This window comes from Opisthorchis viverrini (assembly GCF_000715545.1).
Source record: "Opisthorchis viverrini unplaced genomic scaffold opera_v5_786, whole genome shotgun sequence".
NCBI classification, from domain to species: Eukaryota; Metazoa; Platyhelminthes; class Trematoda; order Opisthorchiida; family Opisthorchiidae; genus Opisthorchis; species Opisthorchis viverrini.
In genome coordinates this window covers 7,055-28,350 of record NW_008752467.1, presented here as the reverse complement: position 1 = coordinate 28,350, position 21,296 = coordinate 7,055, and the positions used below count along the sequence as shown (strand labels likewise).

Sequence of the window (21,296 nt, the reverse complement as noted above, 5' to 3'; positions counted from 1 at the left end):
AAGCTAAACACCTTCGAAAAGAACAAGTTTATTGGGATCTCTTGGAATTTTCGAAATTGCTACTAACCTCTGACAAACACACCTTGTAGTCTTCGGGGCGTAAATTAAAGATAAAAAGGCTAAGTCGATGCACTGAGTCCTCGCGTTTCAAACAGATGCAATGACTTTAAAAGTATAGTTTTGCGGACAGAATAATGAAATCTTATACAATGACTGGGAAATATAACTGAATGTAATGGCAAAAACTTGTGGGCTGATGGAGAATTCCAACCCGAATAAGGATTTCCTGATTGGTTTTGAATTCTCAGACAGGTATTTACATCTTGATGGGCTATGGCATTTGCTGCTGGTTGTGTTACGGCTGTATGTAAACTTGGTATGCCTGTACAGTTCAAAGCAAGCAGGCTGCTTTAAGCCACTGCAATCAAACAGTATCAGGTAGTTACTACTTAAGTAGTAATTAAGTATGCTGACGTTTTTACCCTAAGACAAAAACCCTAAGACCATTTGAAAACTCGACTGAGGCGGTCGTGAAGATGAAGGTTTTCAGCAGTCCGGACTCTATTGGCCTTATACGAGATGTGACACCATGTTGCTATGCTTCAGGCTCATTTTGCAAATGGTGCTCCCACTATGTCAGAAAACTCATTGTTCAATATGGTGATGGTCCTGGTGACTGGTGAACGGGTTTTAGCAAATAAGCCTAATATAGGGATTAATATTGCATTACTAGGTCTGCTGCTTCATCAGAACATTTTGTGAGCACATGAAGAGCACTACTGACCCATAGAGGCAGCAAAAACTCACCGCCTGAAGAATTGCTCGAACACTTCAAACTCGGCGAATTTCTTCCAGATAGAACACTGCCCGAGATGATTGGATAAAAAGAGTGACACCTGGTACAAATGATTGAATGATGTGACTGGAACATTGTAGCCTGACTCAAGGATCAAATGGTCATTGTGTGGGAAAATTGCGTAGTAAATCTTGTCTGGTGTAAGATCCTGAAAACTTACTCATATCTCGTACTAACTTTGTGACAGAATAGCCAGTGTTATTTTATTCACATAATTTGGTGGTGTTTCACAGTAGTAACTTACTAGAACGGAATCACACAGTCTCGTTTCATCAGGCTTTTATATATATATATAGAACGGAACTAGACCACCGTTTCAAGGACTTCAACAACAAGGAAGCAATAGTAAGACATAGTTTGTTGAAAAAGCGAACTTGAACCTTTATCCTCTGACCGCAGAGCTACATAATGTACAGAAGCAAGGCTGCCTCTAAAGAGCAAACTTTGGCGTGAGTAACTTTGTCACGCGGTAGTACAGTAGCTCACGAATACGCAGGAACGTGGAACATTCATGAACATTTTTATTCCAAAAAAAGTCAACGACAAGCTGATGAGTTCTGTAAATGTAATCCTCTGTTCACGAACACCGCTTCGTGAAAAACATTTCACGAACTGAGCAATTATCCACGCAAGTCAAATTACAAATGTCAAATCCTAAAAATGTCCTTCTTCAGCGTATATTAAGCGTGCTATTCAAGTTCACTGGTGACGTTCAAGGCCAAAGGAATTAGGTCAACAAGAGATTCATCACTGGGTCTGGTAATGGCTTACACTGGCATGACAAAACTAGGGCCAACCCCACTGAGTTTTAACATAGATGGCCCTCCAATGTACATCCGATATGTGGATAAAATTTTAATTCAGTTAGGTTCCGAGTAATGGGCACGGGATATCAAAACCAGGTTTAATTATATCCATTCAGGAATTTTTCTCTCGTCAGAACAGGAAAATGAGAGCATCCATCATTGTTCTGATATTATTGCAATAATAGGTGGCATACTACAGCCGTCAGTGTATCAAAAATTTACGTTTACCGGCCATGGCTTTGCACCTCAGTCGCCTGAGGAATCCCATACAAAAACGAATTGATCGGGTACAAAGAATCGGTAGTGAGAATGCACTTCAGTATGGACTCTCAATAAGTATCAATAGGTAATGTAAAAATGATCGTTCGAATAAACTCAATTCTGAACATATTTCTCATGATGAACCAAGGGGGAGGAATTCCTGGCATTTGATGTGAGTTGCTTTTGCTTTCGTCATTCATGGGAGTCGTAGTTTCGTAACTTGCCATCTGAGGAAAACCGTTGCCAAAACCGTTTAGCTGCAAACCTGAATATGATCTACAGATCGCATCTGATGTGCCTAAAACGTAGAGACAAGGTACCGGTCAATAACTCATTTGTGGGAAGTTATCCCCTCGTTCCCCAGTTTTTGATAGTCTAAGTGAATCATACGGATAACAGCAATCCTTGAGGATAAATCAATAATAATCGACTAACCATACAATGAAAAATATTATAATCAGTTTAGGTACTGCCACGGAAGATCTGTCTAAATTAAGTCATAAAGAAATACATTAATTTTGGAACTATGAATTGGCTGTCTCAGTATTTCCATCAAATGATGAAAAATATTGAGATACCGATGCTTTTCACAGCTGAAGGGGTAACGGTCTGCCTGCACAACCCGCCCCAGTGATTGACAGCTAGGCTAACATGAACAAACAGAGGTACTCGTCGTCGTTCTACTTCCTTAGAATGTTTCTTTCAACCAGAACCCATCTTTATGTTGACAGAGTTATGTTTGCAGAGTAGTGCCACATTTTTCGACGTCTTCAAACTTGCGGTGCGATTATGAACTCACCACCAAACAACGCTGTTGGGTAGATGCAAGATTTCTTCACTAGCATCCTGTGTATATATCAAAGTAATAGATAGAAATCAACGGATGCAACCACCTATTGTGATGGGCACAGCGATTCAAGCGACGAACCTGAGGAATTTACATCCATTTTGGCGGAAGCCTTACTTATGTCGAAGATATGATGTCCAGCTTATGTTCAAGTTCAAGTCAGGTCACCAAAAATTCTAGGGCTTTCATGGATGTTAGATCTAGTACTCTACTCTAGTACCCTACATTTTCACCTGAGACTTGGTTTTAGGGTTAATATAAATGGATTGTTTTAGTCAGCAGTTAATTCATCATTAGCTGATGGCTCCATTGCTGTCCGATCTTTCTTATTTTATTCATCAGAGAATATTGGTGGAATGTATTTGGGGGCTCCCCGTGTTTCACCATCGGTGACTGTGATGGCCTGTACGGATATGCTTGCAACACCTGAAAAGTAGCGCTGAAGTGTGCCAGATGGCTTTTGGGAAATTCTGCTCTCCACAATGGGTCAGGTAGTCTGGGTCCACAGACTACGCAGGATCGTAGCATATGCCAGAGAACTGCTTGCTTTCAGACACTTTTTTCTCAGACTAGAATCAGATGAAGACGATCGAGTGGAGGTCATTTCATGACGTGAGATAGAAGCACTAAGCCCTTCATTACTCAAATAAATCACCTATGCAACTTCCGTCTCCCACATGAGAAACTTGGGATCAGGCAAAACAGCGGTTGGTAACCATGAAAGATATGGATATACCACACAGCCGGTGCCCGTCCTGTATCGCATCCTTCTCGTCGACTGCGTAGCTCTCGTGACCCACTTGACAAGCAACCTTAATTGACGTCAACTCAGAGACTCAGCCATCGTCTACAACACGCAGCTCAACGGCCTTATTCTCCCCAACCTAGGAGAACAAATCTGCAGCAGTTTGAACCACTGCGTTTCGACACACCACTAGTGATCCAAAATACTGAATTGATTGAATTGATTGATTCCAACATAAGGAATAGCCGCTGTTCATTCCGGGCATTTGTTGTGACAGCAACTATTTGATATATCTCAGTGCATACAGTTTAACCGCATGTCTTAGTGAGATTAAATTCTTGGAATCCTGCAAAAGATATCTGAGAAATTCATGTATCCATCATAACATTTTAACTTGATCACATTTCCTTGCGAATGTGTGTCAAAAATCGCACTGTTTCTGGTGCAGGCTTACAGATGTCATTGGTAAATCTTGTTGTTAACTCGAGAATAATGTGCACCGTCAAATCCTGATTTGTCATACAGTGCTAAATTATGCGGTTCTCAGGCTTCGAAGTCAAAGCGTCATGGATCTGAGCTTAAATGACCCAAAGGGGCCAAGCACTGTTACATTCTGGAAGGAAAATCTGCATTCCAAGAGAACACCATCAACAGAAAAGAAGGCTCTCTCTATGGTTGCTGCCTTCCACAAAACTTGCGTACATGGTGAGAATTGGAGTAGAGACAAATGAAGGATTTTCCTGGTGTTTCGTGTGACAGTCGGCCCTATCGATTTGCACCATGATAAACAAGAGCTTTTATTTTAGTTCCATTATCCAGCAGCTTGAAAATGTCATCGGTCACAGGCCTCACAGACAAAAGTCCTCAAATTATTAATGTTCAGCATTCGAAAAAATTCTGTTGTTCTTCGTTTGGGAAAAAGAGCAGTTGCCGTCCTCTAGTCCTGAGACTACGTGTGGAGGAATTTAAATTAACTGTTCAGAAAAATAGTGCAACTGTGCAGAACAATGGCTGACACAAAAACCGAGTTGCACTGCACCCAATTCACCAGCTATGAAGTGATATTTTACGATATTCGGTTACAAGACAGCCCATCGATTTCCTTATATAGCCCCAGGGTTGATCCAGACTGAAGAACATACATCGAATTGATCTGGCCAAGCATTCGAACATTCAACCCTTTTGCCATCATAGGGAAGATGATGGAAGTTGGAGTCGAACTGGCCAATTCAGATGTGAGCTTATCTACAAACAAGTAGCTGGTTGTCTGCTGTGTTTGGTGGACGTAGGCTGAAAGGCTTCAGCTACTTTGTGATGATCATGGTGGTCGCTGAATGCTCTCGTGTTTAGTACTATTCTCTTGTCGGGTTGATGGTTGTCGCGAGAGGTGTTTTAGGGCATCTCTATTGAGTGCACAATTTCTGTATTTCTTTTGCTGAAAAGACGCCGGACTAAACACAAAAGAAACTTGAAAAAAAAGCTAACTGTCCATTCAAATTGAGCATCTTGCAAGCATTATTTCTTACGATTCTGTCTGCGCGACGATATTCAAAACGACTATTTTCAACTTCAGTGGAAAACAGCAAAGAAAAATCACCAGCCAATACAGCGTCAGCCGTATCATCTAAAAGAACTTTCGAAGAAAATATCAGAATGTCAAACACAGTACTCCCTAGTTCAGCCATAAATATAACAGCTAGAATCGGGGCGAAATCCTGGTAGCCCCCTCTGTCTGAGGATAAACTACCTCACGAATTCAGAATTGTGCTGCGCAAACCAACATTCGTTCTCTAATAGAATTTATTGTAGACCACACGCTTATGTTGCTTTTGGAAGACAACACATTGTACGCATGCCCTTTGTGTGTTTACTGTCGTCAGAAGTGTCTCTCAAGCTGCGCTTGACAAAAAACGAAAGAACAGTTTATAGGGTAGTGTTGTATAACGAAAAAAATACTTAAAATCGATGGGGCCCAACGTTTGTCTAGCCACACAATTGATCTACCTCGGTAGCAGACGCATCTTAGAATAACTGTTGCTGGGTCTAAATCACTTATGCATGCACAACGAGGTCGTGTGTCTGTACATAAGATTTCTCAACTGAGCCTCCAGCTACTAAGCGGTTCTCGTTAGAATAGGATTACGAAAACATGCCGATTAATAAGGCCTTTGGATTTGTCGCGTCCTAAGCAACTTCAGGCAAATGATGGACGTGACAACTTTTGTTAGGTTACAAGTTGATCTATGGCTATTTACTCCGGGGTTATTTTGCCCCCTTGCATCATATGCTTTGATAATTTTGTTCCTGATCCGTTTGCAGACTTCAGACATTAGTACATCTAACAAGCACTTTTTGACCCAGGTTATATCTCACTGTGAAGAATCAAGCGTTCCAAGGTATCCGCACTAAATAGGCCAAGTTTCTCTGTAATCTCTAACAAATAACTGGTGTTGACACGTTTACATGCACGTGTGTGTGAATATGACTAATGGTAGAACAGAATAATATGAGGATAAGGCCAAGACCTTTAAAGTCATCTGTGGGCCGATTCCGTCCGACCCATGTGTTACCCGTTTTCGTAAACATTCCAGTGAATCGTGCCCTAAATCAACCGACAGCATCCTGCTGAGTTAGAATAGATCAATTTTAAACATAAGTGAAGTTCATTCATCGAGAAAATGCCGAAGTGTACCATCGTGTTTGCATTTTGAATTTATTTTCACAAGAATTCAACGGTTTGCATTTTGGAAGGAGATTAACATAGGAGTCAGAATGCTATGCCAAAATTGGTCTCCAGAAAATTTCAGAAAGTTTCTCTCTTTACGTAACTGAAGTCAGAGTATATTTATCAGCTCAGCTTAATTCTTACAAAAGCTTTAATCACAAACTCGGAGGAAACTTAAGGTATCCTTAAAATCAGTTTATCCCATTCCCAGACTTAACTGATTGAAGTTTACAAAAGCAGTACAGGATAGTTTGCGATTACATGAATTCCGTCTTCTTCGAATGTTTTGCAATGGGTAACTGTAGAGATGAGAAATGCCTCCAAAAATTTACTTCACGTGGCGCAAAAGATTATCAGATTTTAGGCCGCAGCGAGATAACCCTTTTCGGACATATCAAGCAACTGTACGCTTTGCGTGTGCATATGCTTTTGAGGCCACTCGCGTGAAGACCTCTCCCATATTGTTTTGAGATCATTTGTATAAGTCACCTGATTTTGATACTCAGCGGAGCGTTTTGGGGGTACAATCACCCCGAAACATTTTGTTGTACGTCAGACACTTCACAACTTCGTAGGATTCAAATACCCATCTAACTGAATAACTACAAATAACTGTGCCCCGATAGAACTGCAGAGCTACGGAGTCTTCTTCAATGTTTCTTTCGATCATGTTTGAAGTCAATACTTAGGAGAAAGGCGCGGATTTTATTGAGTTTCATAGCTGGCGCATTCGTCACAGTTGAAAAATATTAGTACATATGGGAGCTGGACAAGAAGTTTCACTAGTTTTGTTACGCAAATCTTATTTACCTTGTGGTTGGAAATAGACACGCAAGTTCGACTAATCGGTTAGCTCCCTGCACACGTAGCATGCCTCCAGAAAACATCCCACCATTTTCCTCAGCTGTGGGAATTTTACGCAGCCGGTGCATTCTGTGAACCTTGATTTGACGCAAAATATCTCACGCAAATCCATCTCCATGTCTTTGTGTATTTGCATGCGTTCACCTTCCTGAATCGACTGACCGTGTGTGACTCAGTTACGGAAGCCAACCCGGATGTAAGAATAAGTGGATCCGGGTACACTTTGCGCAGCGATTCAACATTTCCAAATGAAGTAGGCACCATCTCTTTGGTGCACTCAAGTTGCAGCAGCTACGGAATGAGGAAGGGAGAGAGCTGCCTTTTTATGTGTTATATACGTAGAGCAGCCACGGATATAGATGGAATCATGTCACCGAAGCCTAGGTGGTGTGGACAATGGTTTCCGTCGCGGTACAAGATCCATGGTTTGAACAGGACTCACCGAAAAAATGACTAAGTGACCAAATGACACTGCCAGAGAACCAAACAATGGGATTTTGGTCATTCATACAACAGGCGTTGCAGTCTTCCAGCTGCACTAGGTTGGTCAGCCTAACAAGATTTAAACGATTTTCATCCTTAAACTGTGTTAGAGCCTATGGTATCTAGTGTTTGCTTCTTCAATACCAAGATAGAAACTTTAAAACCATCAACAAGTGGGGCTACGTTCAATTTATAGACATTAACATTAGCTCACATAGACAGTTCAGTTAGTATATCCTCCGAATTAGAACCGGTGGCGGCAAATTGATGTATGGTCAGGCGGTATAAGGAATGATACCTGAACGCGCTAAATATGATTACAACATTAGACAGATGCGAACCTTGAAATGATTAACCCACTCAACGAATTCTGTGGAAACAGTCAGTAAACTACATTCAGGCCTCATCAATCGAAATATCTCAACCTCCTTCTGCCATATTTCAAGTAATCCTTTGTTCCACGAATATCCGTTTGGCCATCTTCACTGACTAACCGAAAAAGTAAATGTGACTAGCGATGAGAAAATGGGAAAGCAAAATGGAAAAACCTTTAAGCTATTCAGAACGTTCTTTTCTAAAATCAACCAAAGATCAGCATGAGCGAGTTAACCAGCCTCGTTCTTCTTCTTTCCCCTCTTATTGGAAACCAGACACTGGTGGTTGCATTTCATTCAAAAAATAGGAACCAGAGCTATGGAGACTGAAATAGTTGTTTGTTTTGATGACGATATTTGGATGTGTTAAATGTACGACGACCCTGTTGCGTGTTGATTTTGTTTTGTAACTTAATACGGTACTAGAACCTTATGGGATGTGGCAAAGCTTATAGGAAGTAGATATAGATAATTTCACTTTCAACGCACTAGCAATCATAATAACCATACAGTGGCGATGGGAATTTTGCACGCACTGGAGAATAGCTAATGGTGTGCATATTGGTCCATCATGGATGTTATAACCTTATCCACAGAGACTAGGCGACAGCTGGATGACATTTTGCGTACTCGGAATCGATGAATGCATTTGGTAAGGTTGCTATCAAACCTCTTGTAATTTGGCTTTTGCCTTCAGCTTTCACCTAAAGACGCTTGCTAAGAACGGCAAACATTACTTACTAACATTGCCCGGATGAATCCCAGTAGCATGCTGCACATAATGGATACCTGATTAGACTGACAGCAGACGAGGACAAAAGTCAATTCTCCTGGAGAAGCGTGTTTTTGCGTCCATAGTATGCCTGTTGGATAATAATATCCTAGTGTGTGAGCAAGCGATGATACAGCACTTTTATTTTTCTGGGGAAACCAGCAGCAGCAACGTAATCAAGCCACTGCAACATCATAGTGCATTTTCATTCTGCCAAAATTGTGAAGATCACTGAAACAAGTTTTAGATTGTTGCACCACTAGAAGCGAAGCTTTTGATTCATTTATTTATTTTGGCATTTTTAAAGGAATCCAAACAGGCTACTACAAAAGCCGTGGGTACAGAAGCTAATGTCAAATACTTAAGAGAAAAAAATCAAAATGTGTTTGTGGTAAGTGCGTGGGAATACACAAAAGCAATAGACTATGTTTCAACTGTTTTGATTCCGATAGACTCTGAAATCAAGGAGAGAAATCCGTTTGTCATATAAGGCGCTCGTTCATAAGTTTATGGTTTACATGAACGGCAGAATGGGATAGACTCTGAAATCAAGGAGAGAAATCCGTTTGTCATATAAGGCGCTCGTTCATAAGTTTATGGTTTACATGAACAGGCAGAATGTGGTATGTAATCGCATAATGGGGCATGAATACTCATGCGGAATCCTGCTCGTTTTGGTTGTTTCAATGATCGTAGCATGTGCCTAGTTGTGGGTTATCCAAACCAAACACTCTTGGGCTTATCTATCTCCTCCCATGATGTCATAGTATTAATTAGTCTGAGAAATTTACTTTCCAAATTCAAATTACCATATAGATTTTCTTCAAATGATTTTCATACGAAATCTAGTGTTGAAACGTGAAGTCTGCACAACGCAGTTATCTGTGGTTGAATACACAATTTTGAGTGACAGCGACACATATTGTGGTGACATGAAAAAACTAAGTATTACTGATTGAAACGGAGAATGTAAGGCTGTAAGAGAAGACAGAAGCAGGATCAATAGGTTTTGATCACTAGTATACCTAAATTATAGGTCGAAAACATCTGCTGCTTCTTTGTGGTCGTCAGAGTTCTCCGCGATATTTTGTTCTGTATCATGGTAATTTATACGGCTTAAAGATGCCCTCGGAAGTTTAAGATGTTATTGCATTTGAGCAACAACATATACATCGATCGCATGTATAACGGTCGGCCCCCTCGCTACTTACTGTTTGGCCAAATATGTCTCTGCCACGCGTACAGAAAACCGTCGACTATACACGTCAGCGTTTCAGTCCACTTCATGATGGTAAGTGAAGGCATCATAACAGGTCACACTAAATCGAATCCAAACGCACAAGGTGTTAACATACGTTCGGGATCAAATTTATAGCAGGGCAACCGACATACAACGTGTAGAGAAAACACAATCCTACGAAAACTGCATAGAAAACAACGAAAATCAGACCTCTAATCAGTTTGCAAATATTACCAGAGTTGGAAATGCGGTTCCCACCATATCCAGACAAGGTGAAGCTGGTCAAAAATTCAAACCTAGCTTTTTAGTTTCAGCGGAGAATAATAAGCGTCTGTTGTTATGGCAGTTTACTAATTGCCCATCTGGTTACCTTTCGAACCGTCGAGAAGCGAGCGTTTTCACCGAACGAAATTTTTAAAATTTTAATGACTGACTTCTTCAAAACGCGTCCATAATTCCCTACAGAAAACTCTCCCTAGGTTCTTTAGAGGTATTTCCACCCATGGCTAAATTTAGTAAGGGTAAACACAGGTAATGGGCGAGTCCAATCCGTCTGGGTTGGTTTCTGTCTATATCCGTCATGTTTTTTGAGACTGCTAAGAATGTAGTGATGAATAAGCTGGTATAAGTTCACTGAATTATCGCTGCACTGGCGCACATTTTGATGCCTGTTGAAAAGCTGAGTGATGAAACCGTTCTCAGGAGCATTCGGTTTTTTGTTCTGCTCAACAGCTATTCGGCACCAGTACCTGGATCTTTTGGGATGCTTGTTGTCACCCTGCATGACCGCCGAGTTTCCGAATCCCCTTCTAGGATCACATGCATTTTGTCATGGTTAGTTGAAGTTTTGTTGCGAAAAGCTTTCAATTTAGACTGTATTCCCTTCCAAGAAGTATTGAAGTACGTCACTCTGACAAGTGATCCATCTTTTTTACCCTCTTCACTACTAAGAAGTATAAATGCTCGTTCTCTTCATGCCCACATGTGAATAAACTGTTTGATATAAATATTCCGGTATCCGTTTTATACGTAAATCGTCGTCAAATGTAACGAATTCATCATCCAATTAGCGACCATAATCGTGCGGTATTTTTGTAGGCTGGTGTAATTTCGAATCCTTCAGATGGCTAACATGACAATGCTTAATCCAAATTCACCAAGTTATCCAATCGGCGTTGGGTTTCGCTGTAAAGTCCCTCACTCCACCCTAACCTCTTTACTAAATATATGCAAACAGTTGATCAGATACGCGAAACTGCCAGACCGAACTTATCTTGTTGGGATGCTTCAACCGCCCCTTTTGAAATTCGTAAAAGAAACTGGAGACGTGGTAGTTCCAGTAAACAATGGGCTACAAATAATGGACAGAAGTGGGTTTTTGGTGTCACTGTTTTAGCTACCAGGGTTTTTATAAGCACGGGCACTAACATGTAGTTTCTTACAACAAAAAGGTGTAGAATGATGCTGCCAAAGGACAGGAGTTTTCAGCCTGAAACTCACAAAGCGACGTCAGTGATTTAAAATGGTCAAGTGTAATTATGGCTCAAAGCACGAGTTTCATATGTGGTGCTTCCAAAAAGTTTACGTTATTCGGTGAATGAGGACTTGGTTCTCTTTAGAAGTTTACCAAAACGCCTGTTGTTTTGTTTTTATCATGGCAACCACTAATCAGAGTAACTACTCCACCGATCGCAGCTACTTGAAGTAAGAATAGCCTAAATTGCGGCAACTAAATTTTGGGCTCCGAAATAACAATCCTGTGTGAAAATTAGTAGATCAAAACGGAAACACTTCCATACATGGGGATAAAAGTTGTTCGAGTAGTTGTACTTGTGGCTACCCGGTCACCCACACACTTGACTCCTCAGCACACAATCGCTCACTGGATCACGAGACGTTTTGTTTCATACTCGCAAACCACGTCACATCAAGGTGACTCATCGGACATCGATTGTCTGTACCGTATGGTGAGCGTAGCAACAACTCATGTGCTGTCACACCCACGTACGCGCAAACGGAGCTACCCATAGGAGCACATACGGTCTCGCCTTCTTCTTCTCCCCTTCTGATTTGTATTATGGTTACCATCAACTGTGCACTAATATACTCTTATCCTGACGTAAATAGTTTGACAGATCCACCTCAAAAGGAGGAGGCAATGGGCCTGCGATTTTTCTCTTACCACTGCCAATCAACAGTTTATAACCTTGGTTGTGTCGACTTCGATCACCAAGTCTTCGACTTTGAAGGCAGGAACGTTCACAGCTCGCTCCATCAGGCGGTAACAGGCCTGCAGAGCGTTGCGTGAAATTTTAAATTAGTCGCCATAACTAAGGGTACTGGCAACTGAGAACTGGTATACTCACAATCTCCGTTAAATTTCTGACGCTTCGTTTAAGAGTTCCTTCCGTATACGATGACTGCGTGATCAGACTTTTTCAGAAAATAACTTCAAATAAGTCTCGATGCAGGCAACTGCTTTCCAGATTGAAAATTCAACTGCGACACTTCTCAAAAGATTGCCACAAATAAATGTAGGTGAGCACTGCTAATGTAGTCCTCGAAACTATATGCTGTGGAAGATTATGGTACCCTTGTTTGTGCGAATGGTTGGCACTATGAGAGGTGGGCTGTGCGGCTTGGTTGCAAACGTCGCATGGCCAATCAGGATGTCAACACCATTGCGTAGTGGATAACCCTACACACAAATGCAACGGTAAGCAATGGCATATAATCGATATGTTTCGTGATTAGAAATTGGAACCTTTGTTGTTTTTGGTTGCAAATCAACTCATGTTTTGCGAAACCATGGAAAATCTTGAAAGTTTGAAGAGCTTAGTTAGGCCAGCGTGCAGTTGAATGAAGCAGGACAAAACCGGGGGTAGGTTGTGGAATGGTTTTGCGGAAAAGCGTTCTTTAATCAGATATTTGACACTCAAGTTTTTGAACGTACCATGTTTCCGCGTTTACCACTGAATTCCAATCATCAAAGTTGTATAAAGCGCCAGTAGAGAGAACAGCAAACTGGTCTTTTCCATACGTGCACGGCCTGGTAAAATGGAAGAACGTGAACGGACAGTAGATGAAACGATGGGCTGCTAAACTTCCAAATTTTCACGGGCATGAAAAAGCTACAGTCAGATTCCCTCTGTTCAATTCATCTAACCTTTGTCTACGAGCAAAATGTTCTATACGTTTTGCCGTCAGAACAGAGGTTCCACTATTTTCCGGGAACAACCTTTTCTGACCAAAACATTGCTAGGTAGCGAATCAGTAAATTTTCACCCAACGTTTGTGGTCTGCCCGACTCCCGTCAAGATTTCTTCTAAAGAGACCCAGAAGAAGCGAGGGATAAGGCGACGACTCAACTAGGGAAACTACACAGTCGAAAGAAAATTAGATGATCAAGGCTTGTCTAGAGCAACCGTAAATGTGTTAAGTGCAAGTTGACGAGTCCCATGGAACAATTTGTACTGAAATTGTTACTCATAGCTGGAAAATTATCCAGATGAAACATGAAATTGTTCGCATATCTACCAAACGAGAATTTTCGGAATCAACGAGATGCTGCACAAGATCCTGTTTTCTTCTACCGGGCAGCAACCAGCAGAATATTACATTAGGATTTTCCGTCCTGATTGGTGAACTCTACTAAATGGCTAATGGTATCCAAGGAGCAAATTCACTGTCGTATTTGAAACACCATTTAAATCATTGTAGGCGCCGTATGTCCTCAACACTTTCTATAGTGAAATAGCAGGTTATATTTAAACCACTAAATATGTAATCAAAAATCACCAGGTAGTGAACAGTTGACAGTCTGTAGAAGTAAACACTGTGTCGAACGCTTTAATTGGGGGACAAGATGTCCCGTAAATTATTGAAGGCTATTTCCACTAAAACTTTCTTAATTGGGAAAATCGATGAAATATCAGGTGCCCAACTCTTAAACTTTCGCCGGTTTGGTACTTTAGAAAAATGAGAATCCATTCAACTGGTAAACTACAATAAAGTCGTATAAAGCTGAATCCAGATAAGAAGTGATACGTCGTGCTCCGTTTATCTAAGTAGCCGGATATACAGTGTACGTTTCTCATACGTGGATCATTTCGAAACTCACTGGGACAAAAAACCTTTCATTCGGATATATTGCAATTTTCAGGAATGACTGTTTACACCAAACGTATGTGTGGTCATTGAACAAGTATGCACCACTAAAAACTTAGAAGTGAGGTCAAAAAGTTTGATTGGTGGCAAAATAAAGAGGCTTACACCCACTAAGCGAACCGAAATCTCAACTTTATCCTTGATTCTTTTAAAAGGTAGACAGGTTATTTCATTTCCCTTTAGAATTTCTCAGACGCATGAGATTCAGCTCTGGCATTACCCTTTAGCTGATATTAGTTGTGGCACTCTTTTGTTTGCTGAATGCCTTGAAATCAGCAGGAAGCACACGGGTTCCTGCTAGACCGCCCAAGCCGAGGTCATGTTCGAACCACGGACCTTCCGGTCAGTAGATTCATGATCCCCACCTCGTCACATAAAATTGTTCTGCCGCAAACTGCTGGTTGAACGGTTGACCCTAAAGTGAGTTCATTGTGTGGGGTTAGGTATTCGTGTGATATTTCGCGACGTTTTTGCATAACGTGATCATTTGCAAGTGCGTGTGGAACTAATAAAATGCAAGTTTTCGTTTGGTTGCATGCGTGTTGATGACCTCCAATCAGCATAGAGCTGTTCAAATAGAGCTCTGCGATGTAAACTTTCGTGCGGCATGCGTAATGTGTCACGCCATTAGGGTAACCCTAGAAGCATGACTAGTTCAGTCAATCTGAAGGAGCTCTTTTCGTCCAAGAACTCTGAAGCCAACCATTGTAATTGTTGGCGCGTAATAAAGCATATCATGAACTCCAGATGGTTTCCTACAAGGAATGGTGTGCGGCATGGATGTGCTAATTGGTATATTTTATTTTGTAACTTTGTCATCGGCATGGTTCGAATGATCGAAAGAGTTTTGCGTAATTAAGCGCGGATGATATGTGTTCTTGAACGTCATCCAAATTGTAAGCGGAGTGTTCGCACCGAGTTTCACTAAGACAGGAATTCGTCACGTAATCAGTCGCGGGTGTTGGTGTTATTATCACGCTAAATCGCCCAGTCCTACAGCATCGATAAAATATGACTCAAAACCTGGTCAAAAGGTAGCTCGTAAAAGACACAAACACCAAATGTATCTAGTGATTAGCGGTTAAAAAACGATGAACGTTTCCTGCACATGTACTGCAAAGAATGGTATTCTCATACCAGTTGAATATCCCAATATGGTATGCTGTCGACTAATGTGGACATAGGTGTCATTGGTGTTTTATAGCCTCACCTCGCACAGTGACTGGAGCTTGAAATTCAGCACCCTGCTCTGGATCAGAATATGCCTCGATAGCATTCCGTATCAGCTCATGATTCGATGCTATGCTGTACCTGATCCCGTCAATGATTATTGCGCTTTCATCAAATGCAAGATTTGACACAGCGTATACGGATCCTTCGTAGAGGTACATCAACTTGCAAGAAGGTGCGGCGATGAGTGTGTGCGTGTCAATGGCTTTCCGCAGCTGGAATTAAGATGATGCCGAAAACCACAAATTAAGCAAGTACCGTAAAACATCGTGTCATATGTGCTTTTCTCATACACCCTACAATGATTACATCACTAAGGATGGTTTGTTTCATTGCTGAGGCAATCAATTTGATTGCAGACGTTGGTTTCATCGCTGGGCTGGACAAATCGATTGCAAACGTTTCATCACCAATCGAGGTGACATAGTGCGTTATCTACAATGATTACATCACTAAGGATGGTTTGTTTCATTGCTGAGCTAGGCAATTTGATTGCAGACGTTGGTTTCATCGCTGGGCTGGACAAATCGATTGCAAACGTTTCATCACCAATCGAGGTGACATCATCAGTGCGTTATTGGGGAGCGCAGTGGTGCGTAGCGTCGGGTTAGTGGTTGTGCTTTGACTAGTCTTACGCTAGCAGTACCTATATTAATACACGCGTAGCACTACTCAACGTACAACCACTAACCTACCGCTACGCATAAAACCACGCACCCCAATAACGCGCTGACGATGTCACCTCGATTGCAATCACATTGCCCAGCTCAGCAAACAAGCCAAAGACAATTATAGGGTTTTTTGCTCTTTTTAGGGTAACCGATAAAAATTGGTCTCCCGTGGCACCCAGAGAGGAGACAAATCCGGTTTGAGGTCAATTATGACGCCGTTCTGAGGACTTGCCTGTTAGGATGGTTTGTTTCATTGCTGAGCTAGGCAATTTGATTGCAGACGTTGGTTTCATCGCTGGGCTGGACAAATCGATTGCAAACGTTTCATCACCAATCGAGGTGACATCATCAGTGCGTTATTGGGGAGCGCAGTGGTGCGTAGCGTCGGGTTAGTGGTTGTGCTTTGACTAGTCTTACGCTAGCAGTACCTATATTAATACACGCGTAGCACTACTCAACGTACAACCACTAACCTACCGCTACGCATAAAACCACGCACCCCAATAACGCGCTGACGATGTCACCTCGATTGCAATCACATTGCCCAGCTCAGCAAACAAGCCAAAGACAATTATAGGGTTTTTTGCTCTTTTTAGGGTAACCGATAAAAATTGGTCTCCCGTGGCACCCAGAGAGGAGACAAATCCGGTTTGAGGTCAATTATGACGCCGTTCTGAGCAATGTACTTGCCTGTTTGAATAAACAGTAGTACATAAAATACGATGTATGCACGCCGTGAAAGGAAACAATTTTAATCTGTTTTGCCAGTGGTTAACGACAAATAAATACAGGCCGCTCATGTAAGTAGACGATCAATAGAAAAAATGATAACAGTAAACAAGCCAGTATAATCCTGTGATGAGGAATATCCATGCTTATCAGAAGGAATTTACACACCTGTGGAACAGATTTGGTCCATTCGTTGCCCAGAAACTCATGACAGAAACTCTACACACCATTTTGGGTGGTGAGTTTCCTGTCGCTGACGCCATTGTGGCTTATTATGTAACCCTTGCTACTTGCGGTGCATGTGGTCACGTTAACGCTTGCAGCCACACTTACAAGCGCTCTTCTTTGACCTTGAAAGTTGCACTGGTTATGTCATTCGTGAGATGCGGCTCTACCAGCAACAAATATGTCCTTATCGTTTAATAAAAACCATCTACTTTGAAAAGGGGGTCTCTTCGCACTTTACCTTGTTAAAACCCACAACGCTTTTAGCTGCCGCGTGTTGGACGCTCTTTCATTTACACAAAGAACGGAGTAAATTTCAAAGCGCAGCTTGGAAACGCAAGGACAAATCAGTCCCTGCACTAGCCTCAGTTTGTGTATGCATGAGAGTTGCTATACGATTAGAAGTTAAAATTATCAGTGGATTGAAGCAACCCGACTGGGGTAAAGCAGAGTTTTCTCGGAGTTGAGGCTTTGTGGGGGGTAAACCACACCAAAATACGTTTATCACATGGAAATGCTGTCAGACTCTATCAGCTTAAAGAAATTCGTTTTACCTCACACGAAGAACCACCAACCGTGTTTCGGCAGGATATATTTCTAGAAGAGACAGCGTTATAATCTTCCGGGTTATCATCTGACTAAGCAGTTTTGTTCACCTACAGTAGCCTAACCAATGGCATTTTCATTCTGCAAGATAATATGCCCGAGTTTGAACCACCAACATTGCTGTGTTGGTTTGGTTGACCTATTGCCGTGGTTTTGCTCCACGGGTTGATACGACTGCTCGCATCTAATTTGCGACGTGCGAGCCGAACATTGAAAACATTTTTCTACAGTGAAGTTACTGCATAGAAATTCCTTTTATCGCAGATCAGCAATGAAATTTGCGCTGAATCTATTTGCATTATTGAAAGGCCTTACTATAAGATTGCATACTGGCATTTGAACAAACGTAGGTTTACGACATCTGGTGATGTTATTGAAAGAAAAACCGGGTAGTATCCTGCTTGTTTCATCATCTAGCGTTCTAGTGTTTGGGTATGCCCCCAGTACTCTAGTTATATTGAATGCTTCGAGAGGGCATCTTGCTGTCCGATCATTGGGACCCACTTCTGATACATGACTTTGTTTCGTGGAGTTAGAAAACTTATGCAGTGAATGGGTTATAAATGTTTTTGGCGGGGGGTGGTGAGTAGAAATGTAGCCCATAAAATGAGGTAATTACGGAGATTGGGCTTTTTGAAAACGCTCCGGGCTTGATGACGCTGACTTACTGATCTACAGGTCGCAGTTTCCACGTCTTTGAAGTCTGACGATGTCCTATCGTCATAATTTGGTGTCCAGGGCAGAGGTGATCCGGCTTTTTCTAGCATACCTTCAACTCGAACATCTGCCGTACAAAAAGGGGAACTCAAATGAACGCAATTCCGACCGTTTAAAAAGAATAGTTTGAAATATGTGCACTCTTAATAAGGAGTTTGTATGAAGACAGAGTAAACGAGTATGAGACGCCCGGGGTGACAAACTGTCCCGCGGACTACCATTATGCGTAAACTTGATTTAAAATTTGACACATTGGAAAATCACAACTTTGTACACGTACACTTGGACTGCCCATAGATCAGCTACATATTAACGGCTGTGGATAAAGATTTCTGGACTATCATCATTTCAGGTTGATTATTTGTGGATTTTCACAATAGGATGGAATGGGTATCATCCCTGCCCCCTATACTCTCCACGCAGTCTTGCTATTGCGGCTTGAAAGTTATCTTTCTATTATCCTGGAGGTTAATATGATGAACGTATGGCTGGCCCAACGTAATCTATCTCGAACTGGAATCTGATTGATTATTCTACGTTCTGGATAGTATATATATATACTTACATATGTGTATTTATATATATATATAAGCGTATGTGATCTAGCATGCATTTTCTGGCGCAGGCAAAACACTAATGCGACACCTTCACTAAGTTCATTTGGGACAGCAGAATACAAGTGACCAATCTCATGAACCTCTCAAATCGGAAAACAACCTTGCTAGCTACATGACGCACAGTCGCTGTGTTAAACATGGCTGCCGATATTCACGTGTAAAGTTGCTACCCGGTGTATGGGCACAATTTTCGTCCACATATGCGGTCGCATTGGAGAAATTCGTCAAGTAGTGCATTTTAACGCAAAAGTCAGGGCGCTTGCATGCGCTTTCTGGGAAGCAACCGGTCACAGCACAAAGGATGCATTCACATACTCGTTGGAATTCTGTAAAATGAACCTCAGTACTTAGGGATTCCTGCAGTTCAATCATGGGGAATGAGATAGTTGACCATTTCTCTACACCGGCTAAACCGAATTACCTGACCAATCCGAGAAATTTGATGCTATGCATAAGGAAGTCCCGGGAAATATAGGTAAAACAAACACTCCACGTATAGAATGAGAAGTAGTGCAACGTCAGCCATATGGTACCGAATGAGACATGAAACGGCCCATGTGCAACGAATTCACCAGAAAACTGTCATTAATGAGAGATTCAGTTGAGTCTCTATCGAAAACCCAGTTGGTATACGGATGTGGGTATTGGTGGATCTTCGTTTATTGCCTTATGCTTTCTTCTATCGACCAGAGCGTTGGACTCCGCCTTATCAGATCGGGGGCTTCCTTGTGTAGCATGCAACGAAGCAGATTTACAGATTTGCCCCAGCTTGATGATAACAGATTCAAAACATCCTAATTTTATGAAGCCAGTGCCTATTGAAGGGAAATGTATTTGCTGCTAGATTACGCAACACACCGATTGATTAAAGCAAGTCTGTTTGCTGTGGTTTATATGTTGTCCCTAATGTACAAGGGAAATATTATTGGGAACACAAAACGTGTATTGGACAACTTACTTATTACTGACACCTCCGGATTGCCTTGAGGGTTTTACACAGAAAATACCATTGAGCATCAGGCCAATGACGAAGATATCACGGATAATACGAAAGACACACTGAACACTAGATAACTTTAAGTAATCAGTGAGGCTTTTGCCCTGGGGAATGGACTGCAGATAACATCTAAGGACACTAGTCTAAGGTTACGTTGGATATTTAGGATACCACTTACCACGAGGCTGATAAATTCTGCAAGACCACACCTGGCTCTTCCAGCTTCACTCTGGACGGCCTTAACCACCAAACTATCACGGATACCAATCATTCCCCTCCTCATTCGTATTGAATTGACACTACAGGGGTGCAATACATTACTATTTAGGTTCTAAATCACCGTCACGATGCTCATGGGATTTGTATATTCATCGAGAGCGTGTCATGTGGGCTGGGAGATTGAAAGGATCAAAATGCCAAAATTGAAGAAAATTTGAAGGTGTTTTGGTCTCGATGCACGCGCACCAAATTCAGCAATAATAAGCTTCATCGACATCTATGCATTTCAAATGACTTCTATGGCGCATGGTAATTGGGAATGGAAAAAAATCTATCGATATCAAGGAAGTTGGATATCACACACTTCCTTCAGGTGCACATATTTCGTCTTATTTACAACCTCAATTAGAAATAGATCGCGATACTTGGCTACTGTGCAACTTCGAAGAGAATGTCCTAGTAGTGGCCGAAAGAAAATTTGAACATCATGACTTCGAAGAACAGGAAGGAAAATAGGGTAGAGCAACTGTTAACAACCACGAGATGAACACTCACGGTCATCTAGTTGTTTGAGAAGGCACACAAGGAGTAGTCCAAGTGCTGCTGAAACTTATGGAAGTGTACTTTGCCAAATGGCAACGACCTGGATCTCGGAAGATCATCCAAGTTGTTCCTCTCTAATAACACGACAGTCGTTAGCAGATTTTGGAGATTTACGCAACGTGGGAGTCAGATGAGCAAGCGTCTATAAGTGTTTGCTTTCACCAGTCTTTTCGTTCTTGGTAGTTCTGAATACGAGAGTTTCAGGTTATCTTGAGACTAGAAAACTTGGTTGATACGCAAGACAGTAGGAAGCAATGAGTACCGCATATATTTTACCCTGCATTACTAAGCTTCACTTTGAGCACCAGGAGACCGAAGCGTTGCCAACTACTTACTTGCAAAGGAGGTGTCGTAAGCTGCCACCATATCATTCGGAAAGCCGCCGTAAGGAGTTGATTGGAGATTTGAAATTCGTGGTTGGCCATATAGAATTATATATTGGGAGTCACGGTCACGGGCATTAAGTAGCTATTTTGCTAGGATATCTGGCAAGGTTCTTGAAGGTAACGCGTTCGATTAATTCAGCCCAATAACATAAGGCT

The 21,296-nt window shown here is 41.7% G+C and overlaps 1 protein-coding gene across 1 annotated transcript; it reads right to left on the bottom strand.

Moving 5' to 3' along the window:
• Positions 1-12,541: 12,541 nt before the first annotated feature.
• On the bottom strand, positions 12,542-18,385 carry T265_15730 (hypothetical protein; the record flags this gene model as incomplete). The annotated part of the gene is made up of 4 exons (XM_009179033.1): positions 12,542-12,671; positions 14,094-14,194; positions 15,351-15,585; positions 18,270-18,385. Coding segments are annotated over 4 exons (564 nt in total), but the record flags the coding sequence as incomplete, so codon positions are not given.
• Between the last annotated feature and the right edge of the window lie 2,911 nt (positions 18,386-21,296).